Below are 18141 nucleotides of genomic sequence, written 5' to 3'. Positions count from 1 at the left end.
TGTCTACGCTTGTTTTTCCTATTTTCCTACAGTACCAATCTTGGCTTAAATCACACAAAGCCTTCTCTTTGAGAATTAAAACAACAACCACAACAACAATAATGATGATGTAAATCCTGCTCAAATATTGTATGCCTTCTTGCCTACACATGGCTTTTGCTTGGCAGCGGTGAGAGGGTCTCCGCCCCTTCACTCAGGTTGCCGCTCACAAGGAGGCATCCCGCACAAACACCTCCTGAGCAAAGCCGCGGGCCTGTGACTCTTTGGGGGTTTTGTCCGCCTTCTCTTCTTTCTTTTGCACAGGGAGCGCCATATGTGACTCGCAAGAGAATTGCGCTGCTTTCACCCAAGACACTGCATCTCCAGGGCAACCGAGAGCAAACGCAGGGTCGGAGTGGGCCGGGCCGCGCATAGGCCCACCCCCTGGACCGCGCCTCTCACCTGCCGGCTGCTGGGGTCGCCCCGCACCCGCGTGTCCAGCCCGTCGTGTCCAGTTTCGTCTTCTCCGCCCGAGCTGTAGATGAGCCGGAGTGGCACGATGCTCTGGCGCTCCAGGAAGCGGTTCTCGTTCCTCCTCTCCAGTTCGGTCAACGGGGCGTCTCCTCCAGGCAGGAAAGGGGGGAAGGAAGAATTAGGGAGAAAAGGCGAAAATAATGACCCTGACGGACACTCGTCCATCCTGCGGTCCGATGGTTCTCCGGAGAAGATCCCACCTTCCCTCCCTCCCAGACCCCATCTGGGAAGGACGCAGAGACACCAGACGCAAAGCCTAGGACCAGCTCATCTGAGAGCATCCAAGATCGGGGCCCAAAAGCAGAGCCCCCTCTCCCATCCTCCGCATTCCTCTTCTACTTCCGAAGAAAAACAAGCATTTGACCTAAAGCTTCTAACGTATCCGCGCGCCCCCACAATATATTTTTGCTTCACTTCTCACCACCCTTCTAAATAAAAAAATCTCCCCGCTAACTCGGGAAATGGGGATGCCCCTTTATCATGCGCTTGAGGGCTGCAAAGATGCCGGGAAAATGGTACTTTCCAGAGCCACAGAGGACGGCGAACTTACCTGCCCGGCCGCAGCGCGCCGGGGGACAGGTCCCCAGGGTGCAGAGCAGCAGGAAGGGCACGGACACAGCCGTCGCCGCCGCCGCCTGCATGGTGCTGCCGTCCGCCCGCCTCGCCCGAGATGCTCAGCTCCTCATGCCCAGGCAGCCGCGGCCGGATCCCGCGCCCCGCGCCCCGCGCCCGGGGCTAGCCTGGGCCACCCGCTCCCAGCCCCGACCCGAGCTGTGGCGACCCAGGCGCTGCAGCCTCCGCCGCGGGGCTGCCTCAGTGCTGCATTGTGCTCCGCGGGCGCTTCCGCTGGTGGGGGGAGCGAGCGAGTGCTGCATTGGGCGGTTGGCTGTAGCTAAGTGGTTTCTAGCGCCTCCCACCTCATCCCCTGGCAGAGGCTCCGGCGGGCGACGAGCGCTCGGCGGGGAGCGAGCGCCTGCTGCATTCGCCCCCCGCACTGGAGCAGGGGCGCGCGCCCGAGAGTCAGCTGGGAAATGTAGTTCTCTCTCCGCGTCCTGCTGTCTCCACGACGGCGCGGACTGTCGCGACCTCGTGACCACGGAGTCATCTACAGCCTGGAGATGGGAGGGAGGAAAAGGGCAAGAAAAAGAAAGGTCATCCCTGGCAAGGCCTCCTGGGACCGAAGATGCCCTAGATGCGCCGCTGCGGGAGCCGGGATTCGGCCACTGCGTCCCCCAAGAACTGCAATAATGCTTCCTTCAGATGTAGTAGTTAATTTAAAATATCATCGGGCAATCATACCCTCAAGATGACGTGGTAACGCAACTATTCAACAAACATCGATTGAGGACCCACTGTGTGCGCAGCTGTCGACCTAAGAGCAAGGGACACAATGGTGAAGGACAGGGCTATAAGAGGTACCAGGTATTGAGTTAATACCATTTTGTACAATACTGGGATGTTTTCCTCTTTCCCTGGCAGAATTTTTTTTTTACTCTCTGCCTCTATTGAGGTGGCTTCAGATTCCTTCACCACCATGGTGTTTTAAATTGCTATTAAGACAAGTTTATTCCCACTCCTCTGCCTCCATAAAACACCTTGGGAAACTATAGCTTAGTACCAGAGGAATTTTCTCACTTACCTTGCCTCTCATGATGTCCGTTCTGTGCCAGGGAGATAGAATTGTTTAAAGGTATGCATCTATTACATTAAAAAAAAAAAAAAAAATGGGCAAGCCCTGTAAACCAAGCAATTTCTTATTCTGGTATAATCTGCCTTCAAGAAACGTTCACAACACATGCAGAGGGCATTGCTTATAACAAGAGATTTAAATTTAAAAGTAATGGGGTATATTTACAGCAGCACAATAGTTACAAAACTGTAAAATTATTTCTCCCAACTGAGATAACTGGGGTAAGAATTTGGGTCCATGATGTAGGAAATGAAGGTTAAAGGCTTCTCTAGGCCTTGGGTTCTAATTTTATTTTACTGTATTATGAAATCTTCTGCATCAAGGTCTAGAGTGCACTATTGAAATCTTGTAGCCCTATTCAGGCTTCAATTGCATGTCATATATAGAATTCTTAAGGTTCTCATTAGTTGAAGATTTGGGGGACAGAATATCTCCTTTGACTCTATTTGAAGGCAGTGCATATGTATATATATATGGGATTTCTGCTGTCTTCATTTTCATTTCATTCCCACCTAGTTATTTAATTAATAACCAATTTATCTAGTTAATTAACACATTTATCACCTCACATATTTATCTCTTTTTTGATGAGAATATTTGTTTTATTTTTAGCAAATCTCAATTATTTAATACAGTGTTATCAATATTGGAGAAGGAAATGGCAACCCACTCCAGTAATCTTGCCTGAAAAATTCCATGGACAGAGGAGCCTGGCAGGCTACAGTCCATGGGATTGCAAGGAGTCAGGCATGACTGAACAACTATCACTATCAACTGTAGTCACCATTTTTACATTAGATTCTTAGATATTATTCACTTTGTAGCTGAAAGTTTGCATGCTTTTACTAACCTCTCTCTAGCTCCCCCATTCCCAGTGCTCAGTTCCCACTTTTTACTCTATTTCTATAATTTTGACTTTTGGGGGTTAAATTCCACATATAAGGAATACCATGCACTATTTGTCTTTCTCTGTCTGATTTATTACACTTATTAAAGTATCTGCAAGGTCCATTCACAAATAGCAGGACTTCCTTCTTTCTTAGGGCTGAATAACATTCCATCATATATGGAACTGAAAACACGATGATCCAAAACTTATTGGATGCACCAAAAGTCGTTCTAAGAGCGAAGTTGACAGCAGTAAAAGCTTTACCTCAGGGAACATGAAAAATCTCAAATAAATAGCCCAGCCTTGCAACTGAAGCAACTAGAGAAAGAAGAACAAACAAAACTCAAAGTTAGTAGAAGGAAAGAAATCATAAAGATCTGAGCAGAATTAAATAAAATAGAGGCAAAAAAAATATATAGGAAAAAATCAGTAAAACTAAAAGCTGGTTCTTTGGAAAGATAAACAAAATTTATAAGCCCTTAGCCAGATTTATCAAGAAAAAAAAAAAAAAAAGAGAGCACTCACATTAATACAATCAGAATACAAAGGATCATAAGCATCTATCACAAGCAACTATACATCAATGAAATGAGCATTATAGAAGAAATGGACACGTTCTTAGAAAGGTACAATCTCCCAACACTGAATCAGGAAGAAATAAAAACTATGAGCAAGCCAATCACCAGTTCTGAAATTGAATCAGTAACTTAAAAATTCCCAATAAACAAACATTCAGGACTAAATGGCTTCACAGGCAAATTCTACCATACATTTAAAGAAGAGTTAATATTTATTATTCTGAAACTGTTCCCAAAAAATGTAGAGAAAGGAATACCTTCAAACTCATTCTATGAGGCACCATCACCCAGATACCAAAGTAAGACAAAAATATCACACAAAAAATTATAGGCCAATATCACTAATGAACATATAGATGCAAAAATTATCCAAAAAATACCAGTAAACTGAGTGCAATAATACATTAAAAGGACCATATACCAAGATCAAGTGGAATTTACCCTTGGGATGCAAAAATTTTTCAATATCTGCAAATCAATGTTATACACTACATTAACAAATTGAAGAATAAAAACCATATGATCATTTCAATAGATACAGAAAAAGCTTTTGACAAAATTCAATACAATTTATAATTTAAAAAAAACTCTTCAGAAAGTAGGCATAGAGGAAACCAACCCCAGCATAATAAAGGCCATATATGACAAACCTACAGCTAACATCATACTCAAAGGTAAAGAACTGAAAGCTTTTCCTCTAAGAACGGGAACAAGACAAGGATACCCATTCTCACTACTTTTATTCAACATAGTTTTGGAAGTCCTAGACACAGAAATCAGATAAGAAAAAGAAATAAAAGGAATTCAAATTGGAAAAGAAGCAAAACTGTCACCATTAGCAGATGACATGATACTATACATAGAAAATCCTAAAGGCACTACCAGAAAACTACCAGAGCGCATGGGTAAGTTCACAGGATACAAAGTTAGTATACTGAAATCTGTAGCATTTCTATACACTAACAACAAAATATCAGAATGAGAAATGAAGGAGATGGTAAATCCCACTTACCATTACATCAGAAAGAATAAAATACATCTGAAGAAACTTACCTAAGGAGGCAAAAGACTTGTACTCCATAAACTATAAGACTCTGATGAAAGAAATTGAAGACAACACAAACAAGTGGAAAGCCGTACTGTGTTCTTGGATTAGAAAAATCATTACTGCTAAAATGACTATACTACCCAAGGTGATCTACAGATTCAACATAATCCCTATCAAATTACCACTGGAATTTTTCACAGAACTAGAATAAACAATTTTTTAAAAAAATTCTGGAAACACAAAAAGCCCCCAAATAGCCAAAATAATCTTGAGAAAAAAGAACGGAGCTGGAGGAGTCATGCTTTCTGATTTCAGACTATACTACAAGTTACAGTAATTAAGACAGAATGGTACCAGCACAAAAACAGAAATATAGATCAGTGGAACAGGATAGAAAGCCAAGAGATAAACCCATGCACCTATGGTCACCTAATCTATGAAAAAGGAGGCAGCAATATACAATGGGAAAAAATAGTCTCAAATAACTGGTGCTGGGAAAACTGGACAGCTAGATGTAAAAGAATAAAATCAGAATATTCTTTAACACCATCAGTTCAGTTCAGTTCAGTAACTCAGTCCTGTCCGACTCTTTGCGACCCCATGAATCACAGCACACCAGGCCTCCCTGTCCATCACCAACTCCCAGAGTTTACTCAAACCCATGTCCATCGAATTGGTGATGCCATCCAGCCATCTCATCCTCTGTCGTCCCCTTCTCCTCCTGCCCCCAATCCCTCCCAGCATCAGGGTCTTTTCCAGTGAGTCAACTCTTCGCATGAGGTGGCCAAAGTATTGGAGTTTCAGCTTCAGCATCAGTCCTTCCAATGAACACCCAGGACTGATCTCCTTTAGGATGGACTGGTTGGATCTCCTTGCAGTCCAAGGGACTCTCAAGAGTCTTCTCCAACACCACAGTTCAAAAGCATCAATTCTTCGGCACTCAGTTTTCTTCACAGTCCAACTCTCACATCCATACATGACCACTGGAAAAACCATAGCCTTGACTAGATGGACCTTTGTTGGCAAAGTAATGTCTCTGCTTTTTAATATGCTATCTAGGTTGGTCATAACTTTCCTTCTAAGGAGTAAGCGTCTTTTAATTTCATGGCTGCAATCACCATCTGCAGTGATTTTGGAGCCCGAAAAATTAAAGTCTGACACTGTTTCCACTGTCTCCCCATCTATTTCCCATGAAGTGATGGGACCAGATGCCATGATCTTAGTTTTCTGAATGTTAAACTTTAAGCCAACTTTTTCACTCTCTTCTTTTGCTTTCATCAAGAGGCTTTTTAGTTCCTCTTCACTTTCTGCCATAAGGGTGGTGTCATCTGCATATCTGAGGTTATTGATATTTCTCCCGGCAATCTTGATTCCAGCTTGTGCTTCTTCCAGCCCAGTGTTTCTCATGATGTACTCTGCATATAACTTAAATAAGCAGGGTGACAATATACAGCCTTGACGTACTCCTTTTCCTATTGGGAACAAGTCTGTTGTTCCATGTCCAGTTCTAACTGTTGCTTCCTGACGTGCATACAGGTTTCTCAAGAGGCAGGTCAGGTGGTCTGGTATTCCCATCTCTTTCGGAATTTGTCACAGTTTATTGAGATCAGCACAGTCAATTTCTTTCATCAGAGATCAATACAGCAGAAATAGATGTTTTTCTGGAACTCTCTTGCTTTTTCAATGATCCAGCGGATGTTGGCAATTTGATCTCTGGTTCCTCTGCCTTTTCTAAAACCAGCTTGAACATCTGGAAGTTCACAGTTCACGTATTGCTGAAGCCTGGCTTGGAGAATTTTGAGCATTACTTTACTAGCGTGTGAGATGAGTGCAATTGTGCGGTAGTTCGAGCATTCTTTGGCATTGCCTTTCTAGGGATTGAAATGAAAATGACCTTCTGCCAGTCCTGTGGCCCATGCTGAGTTTTTTCCAAATTTGCTGGCATTTGAGTGCAGCACTTTCACAATTCATCTTTCAGGATTTGAAATAGCTCAACTGGAATTCCATCACCTCCACTAGCTTTTTTTCATTAGTGATGCTTTCTAAGGCCCACTTGACTTCACATTCCTGGATGTCTGGCTCTAGGTGAGTGGATCACACCATCGTGATTATCTGGGTCATGAAGATCTTTTTGTACAGTTCTTCTGTGTATTCTTGCCACCTCTTCTTATATTCTGCTTCTGTAGGTCCATACCATTTCTGTCCTCTATTGTGATCATCTTGCATGAAATATCCCTTGGTATCTCTAATTTTCTTGAAGAGATCTCCAGTCTTTCCCATTCTGTTGTTTTCCTCTATTTCTTTGCATTGATTGCTGAGGAAGGCTTTCTTAGCTCTCCTGGCTATTCTTTGGAACTCTGCATTCAAATGGGAATATCTTTCCTTTTCTCCTTTGCTTTTCACTTCTCTTCTTTTCACAGCTATTTATAAGGCCTCCTCAGACAACCATTTTGCCTTTTTGCATTTCTTTTCCATGGGTATTGTCTTTATCCCTGTCTCCTGTACAATGTCACGAACCTCCGTCCATAGTTCATCAGGCTCCCTGTCTATCAGATCTAGTCCCTTAAATCTATTTCTCACTTCCACTGTATAGTCATAAGGGATTTGATTTGACACCATATACAAAAGTAAATTCAAAATGGATTTTAGGCCTAAATGTAAGACTAAATACTATAAAACTCCTAGAGGAAAACACAGAAAGAACACTGTTTGACATAAATCACAGCAATATATTTTTGGATCTACCTCCTAGAGTGATGAAAATAAAAACAAAAACAAAAAAATGGGACCCAATTAAACGTAAAAGTTTTTTCACCGCAAAGGAAACCATAAACAAAATGAAAAGACAACCTACAGAATGGGGAGAAATAATGCAACCAACAAGGGATTAATCTCCAAAATATACAAACAGCTTATACAACTCAATATTAAAAAAACAAATAACGCAATCCAGAAATGGGCAGAAGATCTAAATAGACCTTTCTTCAAAGAAGACATACAGATGGCCAACAGGCATATGTAGAAATGCTCAATATTACTAATTATTAGAGAAATGCAAATCAAAACTACAATGAGGTAAAACCTCCCTTCAGTCAGATTTACTATCATCAAGGAGACTATGAAGAGGACTTGTATTGGAGGAGGATTCCAAATGGTTCACAGCCACAGCGGCTCCCCATGGATGGAGCGTAGGCGGTCCAGGTCCACATGCAGAAAAAGAACCCAGGCTCCCAGAAAGGTCCCGGTCTGGGGAGCGAGATAGGTGAAGAAGCTGCTCTGGTTCTCTGCGCAGAAGGCAGTCCAGGTCCCCAAGAGGACATAGATCCACATCTCCTTCCCTTTTTCCACTGAAAGAAAGAAGAGATGAGAAGAAGAAAGAAACAAAGAGCAAAGAACATCAGATAACTGAGGAAGACTTAGAGGGCAAAATAGAGAAAGAAATAGAAATGAAGTTAGTGGGATTTGCCTCCTTTGACCCCACAAAAGGGAAAAAGGCGGATGGCTCTGTAAATGCCTATTCCATAAATGTCTCAGAAGAGAAAGTATAGGCAGTACATGAATTGAAAAGGTGGATTCAACAGACCTTTGGATTTCATTGCATGAGAACTGAAGTGTTGAAGAATTATTTTTTTCCCTCATCTTGATCAGAACAGTGGATTTTGTATTTAATATGCATCAAAAACAGGATCACAGTCCTTCCTCCTTGTAAAGTAAGAAAATTTTATTATGACATGTGTAGTTTACTTACCCTGCCTCAAAAAGAAAAAAAAGAAGTTAAATATTACATTTTTTTCCCTTAGGAAATATCATTTGGGGCAGTCATCAACCCAATTTTTTTGTACTTATTCCTATGGAAACTGTATATGATTTTTTCTTGGATGCTCTTTATGACTTTTTAAAATACATGAAAGTAATTTGGAAGTAACTTTCTCAAATAAAGCTATAATTTCTACTCTTTTGTATTTGATATTTTTATAACTAGAAAAAAAGGATCTCCCTACACATTTTCTTTTTTCATACATAGATCTAGATATCATGATTCTTCATAGTTTAAAAATTAGAAGATTGAAAAAAATACATCTGGATTTTTTGTGTCTTCTGTGTTTTTTTGCCCCCTGTCCCAATATCATATTTCCCCAGTTGAAAAGCAATACATGCTTATTATTAAATTAAAAAACACCTTGGGAGAAACCAGAAGGTAGGAAAAAAAGCCAAAAATCACCTGTAATCTACCCCCAGAATGTTAATATTTTGCTATATGTATTTCCAGGCTCCTACGGATATGTATTTCTTGCCCCTAGCCAAAGAGATCAGATGCTGCTTTCTTTGCTAATCCTTATTCTCCCATGTACTGTGAACATCTGTTAAATGCTCTTATAAATTTTTTGGAAACTTAAAAAAAAAAAAGAAGCCTACAAAGAAAAACTTTTGGAGGAAAACTGAGGAACATTAGGGAACCCTCCTACACTGTTGGTGAGAATATAAATAGATATAACTGCTATGGAAAACAGTACGAGGTTCCTTAAGAAACTAAAAATTGGACTACCATATGATCCAGCAATCCCACTCTGAGCCATATATTTGAAGAAAATTCTAATTGGAAGAGATACATGCACCCCAGCATTCATTGCACCACTATTTACAATAGCCAAGACATAGGAGCATCCTAAGTGTCCATGAGCAGAAGGATCGATAAAGATGTGGTACATATATACAATGGAATATCACTCAGCCATAATAAAGAATGAAATAATACCACTTGCAGCAACATGGATGAACCTAGAGATTTTCATACTAAGTGAAGTAAGTCTTATTGAATCTAATAAAATGATATAAATGAACTAATTTACAAAACAGAAATAGAGTCTGTTTTGTAGAGACAGATGTAGAAAGCAAACTTACATTTACCACAGGGAAAAGAAGGGAAGGGATAAATTGAGAGGTTGGGATTGACATATACACACTACTATACATCAAACAGATAACTAATAACGGCATATTGTATAGGATGAGGAACTCTTCTCAATACTCTGTACTGACAAGAATCTAAAGCGTGAATGTATATGTACGTAAAACTGATTCACTTTGCTATACAGTGGAAACCAATGCAACACTGTAAATCAACTATACTCTAATAAAAAATTTTTAAAAAGAAAAGAAGATGTGGTACACACACACTCACACACACACACACACACACACACACACACACAGTGGAGTATTAGCCATAAAAAGAATGAAATAATGCCACCTGCAGCAACATGGATGGATCTAGATATTATTAATATCATACTAAGTGAACAAAGCCAGACAGAGAAAGACAATATGATATTATTTACGTATCATTAAAAAGTGATATAAATGATCTTGTTTACAAAACAGAAATACACTAATAGACATAGAAACAAACTTATGGTTACCGAAGGGGATTGTGGAGGGGTTCGGGGGGGTGAATAAATTAGGAGTTTGGGATTAACATATACATACTACTTTGTATGAAATAACAAGATACTGTATAATATAGGGAACTATATTGAATATCTTATAATAACCTATAAGGGAAAAGAATCTGAAAGAGAATATATACATATGTAACTATATATATATATATATATATTACTGTATAAACTGTTCCAGACAGAACAACAGACTGTCTTTTTGCTTTCACCTTCATGACCAAACTTTTTTCACTAAAAAGACACATGTATATCTGTGGCTGATTCATGTCAGTGTATGGCAAAAACCACCACAATATTGTAAAGTAATTAGCCTCCAATTAAAATAATTAAGTTTAAAAATTAGAAAAGAACTGCTACATTTCACTCCATCATCTCCCACCCTTCCTTTCTCCACTTGCTCCGGATGCTGCTTACCTCACACCCAAAGAGGCTGCATTAATATCATAATGCGCATAACGTGCTCTAGACAGGCAACCGTGCTGTGCCCTGCTCAGTCTCTTTGCAGCCCCATGGACTGTAGCCCTCCAGGCTCCTCTGCTCATGGGATTATCCTGGCAAGAATACTGGAGTGGTGTGCCCTTTCCTTCTCCTTTCCAAAGTAGGGAAATTTGAGCTGACTCCTGAGGATGTGAGTTGGATAAGTAGAGATGGCAGGAAGGAGGGCTGATGCTGCAGTAGCAGTTGTGTGATGGTGAAGCAAAGGCCAAAGGCACTGCAGAGATGTCAGCAATTTAGCTGCTGAACCAGCGAATTTGTTTCAACTGCCTCAGTTGAATTTTCTATTATTTTTAGTAAAATGCATTTCTAACTCTAGAGAATTCAGTACCACAATGGAGTACTAAAACCAAGAGACTTTAAAATACAGAATTGGCTATTTAGAAGGGTTAGGATAGTGGGCAGTGAGGACCTACAACTTTTCTAGGTTGGTAATAACAGTGGAAAAATTGGTCGAATTATCATCTGCTGTGTTTGGGGACTAAGAAAACACAACTGTAACAAGGCTATAGTTTTAGGAGATATGTTTGGAAAATCCCAGATTTTTCATGTATGTTGCTTACTTTTTATTGAAAGTAAAAGGATGGAAAAAGATACATAATCAAAATAAAATTGGTATAGCTTTTGTTAATAGCAAATAAAATAGACTTTAAACCAAAAAAAAAAAAAAAAACCCTCTAGAAATGGATTCACTTCATTTGGACATATAGTTTAATGCACCAAATGTAACAATTATAACAATACAGGGCTTCCCTGGTGGCTTACTCAGTAAAGAGTTTACCTGCAGTGCAGGAGACCCAGGTTTGATCCCTGGGTCAAGAAGATCCCATGGAGAAGGGAATGGCAAACCACCCCAGTATCCTTGCCTGGAAAATCCCAGGTACAGAGGAACCTGGTGATCTGCAGTCCATAGGGTCACAAAGAGTCAGGCATGACTGAGCAACTAACACTTTCACTTTCATAACAATTCTAAACTTGTATTGCTTATACTTGCCTAGAACAACTTTAGCATTCAAAATGTATAAAGCAAAAAGTGAAGGAAGTGATTAGGTGAAAAGTGGAAGGGGAACATTATGGGTCAGGTTGGCAAAAACTAAACTCAGAGATCAATGTTAACATTACAGAGACAACCAAACCTCATATGTACATTCCACCTGGGAATATCCACCACCACCTATGAGATATTCTTGCTAAAATTTTGAACCTCAATCTGATCAAGACTCTAGGTCACGGGAAATAGAGTACCAAGGGACAAACAAAGCCTAACCACAAGAAGGCAATCAGTGAAAATCACAATGTGGAAAATAAAAAGGACAAAGGGGCCCAGTGTCTTCAATAAATACATTTAAAGGGGAGAAAAAGGATAAATGCATAGATTAAAATAGATTTAGGACACTGTCTTAGGCTCAGTCATGTCTCTTTGCAACCCCCTTGGAATTCTCCAGGCCAGAATACTGGAGTGGGTAGCTGTTCCCTTCTCCAAGGGAGCTTCCCAAACCAGGGATTGAACCCAGGTCTCCGACAATGCAGGCAGATTCTTTATCAGCTGAGCCACCAGAGAAGCCCTGTCTTAGGCTGGTTCCTCCCAAAAGTGAATCTTTCATGTGGGAGTGAGAACCTAGAGATTAAGGAAGTGAAAAGAGAGACAGCAAGGACAGGTTATGGATCAGGAAATCATTCAATCCCATGGGAGCTTTGGAGATCCATGTGAAACACATCTCAGAAATACTGTAGGGGAGAAAGAGGGACATATTTATTGGCTCACATTTTCCACTGGTCAAAGTTTGCTCCCAAGGGCATTAACTTGCCCTTCTGGGTTTTGCCCGTGCATGAACAACAAGAAATTTCCTACACTAAAATAGCTCTGAGAACATTAGCTCTTCCAGGCCAACTTGTGCTTTGATTTTGATGGCTTAGCTGAGGGAGGAGGACTGAGGTCAAAGTCCAAGGTGCTGTCTAATAGGAGACCCTCTCACGTTAAGCTGAGATCCCAAAGGGCTCAGAGTAAGGCTGAATGAAGTATTTCCAAAATCCTTCCCTTATCCACAGAGGACTACAGAGAAAATGGCCTTGGTACTGAGCTGAGTTGAGAGATGGGGAAAGAAGGGGAATTGTTTTTGTTTTTAATATTTATTGATTTATTTGGCTGTGCCAGTTCTTAGCTTCAGCGTGTGAACTCTTAGTTGCAGCATGTGTGATCTAGTTCCCTGAGCAGGGATCAAATCCCAGCCCTCTGCCTTGGGAGCACAAAGCCTCAGCCACTGGACCACCAGGGGAGTCCTAGAAAACGGGTTCTTAGGTATACAGCACCATGTTATGTGGGCCTTATAGGAATTTTCAGGCAAGGCTATCTCCAGAAGTCATGAGTTCAGAACATAGCATCATCAGTGAAAAACTCTTTTGAAAAGAACTTCTTCTGAATGTAATAGCCAGAGAAGTCTTCAGACATCACCAACTCAATGGACATGAGTTTGAAAAAACTCCAGGAGTTGGTGATGGACAGGGAGGCCTGGCGTGCTGCAGTCCCTGGGGCTGCTGAGTCGGACATGACTGAGGGACCGAACTGAACTGAACTGAAGTCTTCAGATTCATGTATGAATTTATAGAAGATAGGAACTAGAAGATTATATTAAGTGACATTTTTTTTTTTTTTTGGCAAACAAAACAATCCAGGAAGATATTCTACAAGAAAACTGACTCTGTTTTTTTCAACAAATAAATGGCACAAAAAACCAGCATGGGAGAAAGGGAACAGTTTAAAATTACGAAAGACTTGTTATATATTGCATGCTGTGTTGCTTCAGTCATGTTCGACTCTTTGCAACCCTGTGGACTATAGCCCATCGAGCTCCTCTGTCCGTGGGATTCTCCAGGCAAGAATACTGGAGTGGGTTGCCATGTCCTCCTTCAGGGGATCTTCTCAACCCAGGGATTGAACCTTTGTCTCTTAGGTCTCCTGCATTGGCAAGCGGGTTCTTCACCACTAGCACCACCTGGAAAGCCCTGTTAAGCACATATAAACTGAATGCAAAATATCGACCTTACCTAAATTCTAATTAGAACAAAATCAAGGAAATTTGAATGAAAGTTGGATATTAGATGACATTAGGGAATTATTGCTTAATTTATTAGGTATCATAATGATATTATAGATCTTTTAAAACTTATTTGTTAAAGATAGATGCCAAAGCATTTATGAGCATGAAAAGATATGACACCTGGCATTTTGCTCTAAAACACTTTAAAACAAACATATGAAAAGATGCTCAACATCACTCATTATCAGAGAAATGCAAATCAAAACCACAATGAGGTACCATTACACGCCAGTCAGGATGGCTGCTATCCTAAAGTCTACAAGAAATAAATGTTGGAGAGGGTGTGGAGAAAAGGGAACCCTCTTACACTGTTGGTGGGAATGCAAACTAGTACAGCCACTATGGAGAACAGTGTGGAGATTCCTTAAAAAACTGGAAATAGCACTGCCATATGACCCAGCAATCCCACTTCTGGGCATACACACCGAGGAAACCAGATCTGAAAGAGACACGTGCACCCCAATGTTCATCACAGCACTGTTTATAATAGCCAGGACATGGAAGCAACCTAGATGCCCATCAGCAGATGAATGGATAAGGAAGCTATGGTACATATACACAATGGAATATTACTCAACCATTAAAAAGAATTCATTTGAATCAGTTCTAACGAGATGGATGAAACTTGAGCCCATTATACAGAGTGAAGTAAGCCAGAAAGATAAAGACCAATACAGTATATTAACACATATATATGGAATTTAAAAAGATGGTAATGATAACCCTATATGCAAAACAGAAAAAGAGACACAGATGTACAGAACAGACTTTGGGACTCTGTGGGAGAAGGTGAGGGTGGGATGTTCTGAGAGAACAGCACTGAAACAAGTATACTATCAAGGGTGAAATAGATCACCAGCCCAGGTTGGATGCATGAGACAAGTGCTCAGGGCTGGCGCACTGGGAAGACCCAGAGGGATGGGATAGGGAGGGAGGTGGGAGGGGGGATCGGGATGGGGAACACATGTAAATCCATGGCTGATTCATGTCAATGTATGGCAAAAACCGCTACAATATTGTAAAGTAATTAGCCTCCAACTAATAAAAATAAATGAAAAAGAAAAAAAGAAAAAAAAAGTTGATGTACCCATTATAAAAAAAAAATATATATATATACAGAGGGACATAGGTAAATTGTTTATTCACAAACTGATCCTTGTATACAGAGGCAGACCACTCCAGACTGGCAGGTGGCAGATTTAATAAACAAGGGAAGTTACTTACAAGGCCTTGTCTTCGGTGGCCAAAGACAGGCAGATCTCCACATCACATTCCAAGTTACAGGGTGTAACTGAGTGGGACCCTATGGGGCCTTCCCAGGACAGGCCCTTCCAGCATAGCCTGTGCTTCAGCTCCTCTCTGAAGTACTGACACCTAGATGACACTATCTAATGCATGTTCTGGGGCTTTCCAGATGGCCCTAGTGGTAAAGAACCCACCTGCCAATGCAGGAGACATAAGAGACGTGAGTTCGATCCCTGGGTCGGGAAGATCCCCTGCAGGAGGACATGGCAACCCACTCCAGTGTTCTTGCCTGAAGAATTCCATGGACAGAGAAGCCTGGTGGGCTACAGTCCATGGGATCACAGAGTCGGACACTACTGAAGCATCTTAGCCCACACACATGCACACAAACACCTTCCTGAGTTGTTTTTTACAGATGTGGAAACTCCTCACCAAGTGGAGGATGGTAAGTACTTGATCATCATGAGCACACAGCGCCCAGACCTACTGGCACCCAAGGACTGACACCACCCTCTTCCTCACCATCGATCAGTGAATTGTGCACAAGTTGATCACATAAGCTTCAGACAACAGCCCACACCCACCTGCCTTTAAAAATGCTTTGCTGAAACCCTTTGGGGATTTCAAATTTTGGGGGGACGTGTGCCATCTGTCTTCTTGCATGGCCCTGCAACAAACCTTTCTCTGTTCCAAACTCCAACATGTTGTTTTGCTTGGACTCACTCTGTGCCTGGTGCAGGAACTTGTGCTGACAAGGGGAGAGGGTGAGTAGTCTTCAGGCCAGCAGAGCAGGCATTATAAATAAAAATTCTCAGTCCCTTCCCAGACTTTCTAAATCACAAGCTCTGAGGATGGGGCCAACACTCTGCTTTAACAAGTCCTCTAGGTGATTTTAACGTATATTAAAATTAAAAAACGATTGTCCTAGAGAAACTTTTTTTAAGGATATATATATGACTTCCTTTGTAGCTCAGTGATAAAAAATCCGCCTGTCAATGCAGGAGATGTGGGGTTGATCCCTGGGTTGGGAAGATCTGCTGGAGAAGGAAATGGCAACCCACTCCAGTATTTTTGCCTGGGAAATCCCATGACAGAGAGGCCTGGCAGGCTATAGTCCATGGGGTTGAAAAAAGTCAGACACGACTTCAAGAGTAAACAACAATAATATATGTATTTATATATTTATATTTTACTTATAGGTTTATTGACATATAACTTACACTTGATAAAATTGTTTTAAGTGTCCCCTCGGGAAACATTTGCACCAGGAGAGATGTACGTTGGACATTCCCCATTCTTTCCTTTTCTGAGAACTTTTTAATTGTGGGGCTTCCCTGGAGACTCAGACAGTAGAATTTGCCTGCGGTGCAGGAGACCCAGGTTCGATTCATGGTTGGAAAGATCCCATGGAGAAGGAAAGGGCAGCCCATTCCCATTATTCTATCATCCTAGCTATTAATATAGGCTATTTTGGGACAGTGAGAAGTGACTTTCTTGTCCTTTAGCTATTGACTGCCAAACCTTTAAGAATGAATGCTAGTGGGAATTCCCTGGTAGTCCAGTGTTAGGGCTCTGTGCTTCCACTGCAGAGGGTATGGATTGTATACCTAGTCAGGGAACTAAAACCCTGCATGACATGTGGCATGTCCAAAAAACTCCCCCCCCCCCCAAAAAAAAAGAAGAAGAAAAAAGAACGAATGACAGAGAAGACTTCAAATCAGTTTCAGTAGCTGGCTGAGACTTTGGGGTTGCCTTCCTTAGGGGTCTGATGAATACATTTAATGTAAAATGCCTGCGTCTGGGAGAAGGGGGTGCATGGGTATTAAGCAATTCAAGGGGTGAGCTGGGCAGATTCTATAGATTGACTAACCAAACACACTTTTCTAGACCCTCATCACAGACCCTGGGAAACATTAGTTCTGGATTTGCTTTCCCAGCCTCCTTTATACACGAGGGATAGCCATATGAATAGGTCTGATCAATACTACATAAGTGAAAAATGTTTAGAGGGGCTTTCGGGAAAACTTTCTTACTTGATAAAAGGAATGTCAGATATTGGTTCCCTCCTTTCTTTCTTCTTTGAATTTGGATATAATTTCAGGAGTTCTTGCAGCTATGGGGAAAATGCTCTGAGCAAATGCCAGCAATCACTTACCCCAACAATTCTTCAGAGTAACAAAGACAAAAACCCTATGTTTAATTAAGCCTCTGTTATTCTGTTATTTTCAGAAGAAACTTACATTAACTTATGCTGCTGCTGCTGCTGCTAAGTCGCTTCAGTCGTGTCCGACTCTGTGCAACCCCATAGACGGCAGCCCACCAGGCTCCCCCGTCCCTGGGATTCTCCAGGCAAGGACACTGGAGTGGGCTGCCATTTCCTTCTGCATGAAAGTGAAAAGTGAAAGGGAAGTGAAAGTGAAAAGTGAAAGGAAGTTGCTCAGTCAAGTCCGACTCTTAGCAACCCCATGGACTGCAGCCTACCAGGCTCCTCTGTCCATGGGATTTTCCAGGCAAGAATACTTGAGTGGGGTGCCATTGTCTTCTCCAATATTAACTTATACATCACTGCAAAATGCTGATATTTCCTATCTTATTTTATGAGAACTAAATATGTAAGATGTCTAATACTTGCCAAGGCAAGCTTCTCTCTCTCATGTCCCTGTTTCCATCTTATTTCCTGGATCAATTTAGATACCTTTGGGGATAAATTTTAGTTCAATTATACTCTAAAAAAAAATTAAAGCAGAGGTCAAAACCATATATGATATTCTAATTAGCAAAGGTGTCAGTTTTCTCCAAGGATAGGATAATATTTTGCATTTTGTTCTGTAATTTTATTTGTCATTCCTATATCTTTGTTGACTTCTTTGATCAGAGAGTTTACTGCTCCAGCAGCTTCCTGTAAGGGTCCACATTGCACTAAGCCTATTTTAATTATTTTCCTCTAGATGCATTAAATATTGGAGAAGGAAATGGCAACCCACTCCAGTGCTCTTGCCTGGAGAATCCCATGGATGGGGGAGCCTGGTGGGCTTCCCGCTATGGGTCACACAGAGTCAGACACGACTGAAGTGACTTAGCAGCAGCAGCAGATGCATTAAATTGTACTTGACTACACAGACACTC

General features: G+C 41.3%; 1 protein-coding gene and 1 pseudogene across 14 annotated transcripts in view; one reads left to right on the top strand and one right to left on the bottom strand.

The window, feature by feature from the left end:
• The window catches only part of ADAM22 (ADAM metallopeptidase domain 22), a 225008-nt gene extending 223587 nt beyond the window's left edge, over nt 1–1421 (bottom strand). For 4 of the 14 annotated variants that reach the window (XM_043463395.1, XM_043463393.1, XM_043463394.1 and 1 more), the window contains exons 1-2: nt 1064–1416; nt 442–602 (exon numbers count right to left, since the gene is read on the bottom strand). In XM_043463395.1, coding sequence (XP_043319330.1) covers nt 442–602; nt 1064–1154 — 252 coding nt within the window. In that variant the 5' untranslated portion in view covers nt 1155–1416. Of the gene's footprint in view, nt 1–441; nt 603–1063 lie in introns of all 14 variants that reach the window. The other 10 variants (XM_043463398.1, XM_043463397.1, XM_043463403.1 and 7 more) reach the window with 6 other exon arrangements.
• Nucleotides 1422–7869: 6448 nt separating this feature from the next.
• Nucleotides 7870–8321, top strand: LOC122437786 (annotated as a pseudogene).
• The last annotated feature ends 9820 nt before the right edge of the window (nt 8322–18141 follow it).

Source organism: Cervus canadensis, chromosome 3, assembly GCF_019320065.1.
Source record: "Cervus canadensis isolate Bull #8, Minnesota chromosome 3, ASM1932006v1, whole genome shotgun sequence".
NCBI lineage: Eukaryota > Metazoa > Chordata > Mammalia > Artiodactyla > Cervidae > Cervus > Cervus canadensis.
The sequence above is the reverse complement of the archived record's forward strand: the minus strand, read 5'-3'. Positions and strand labels throughout refer to the sequence as shown.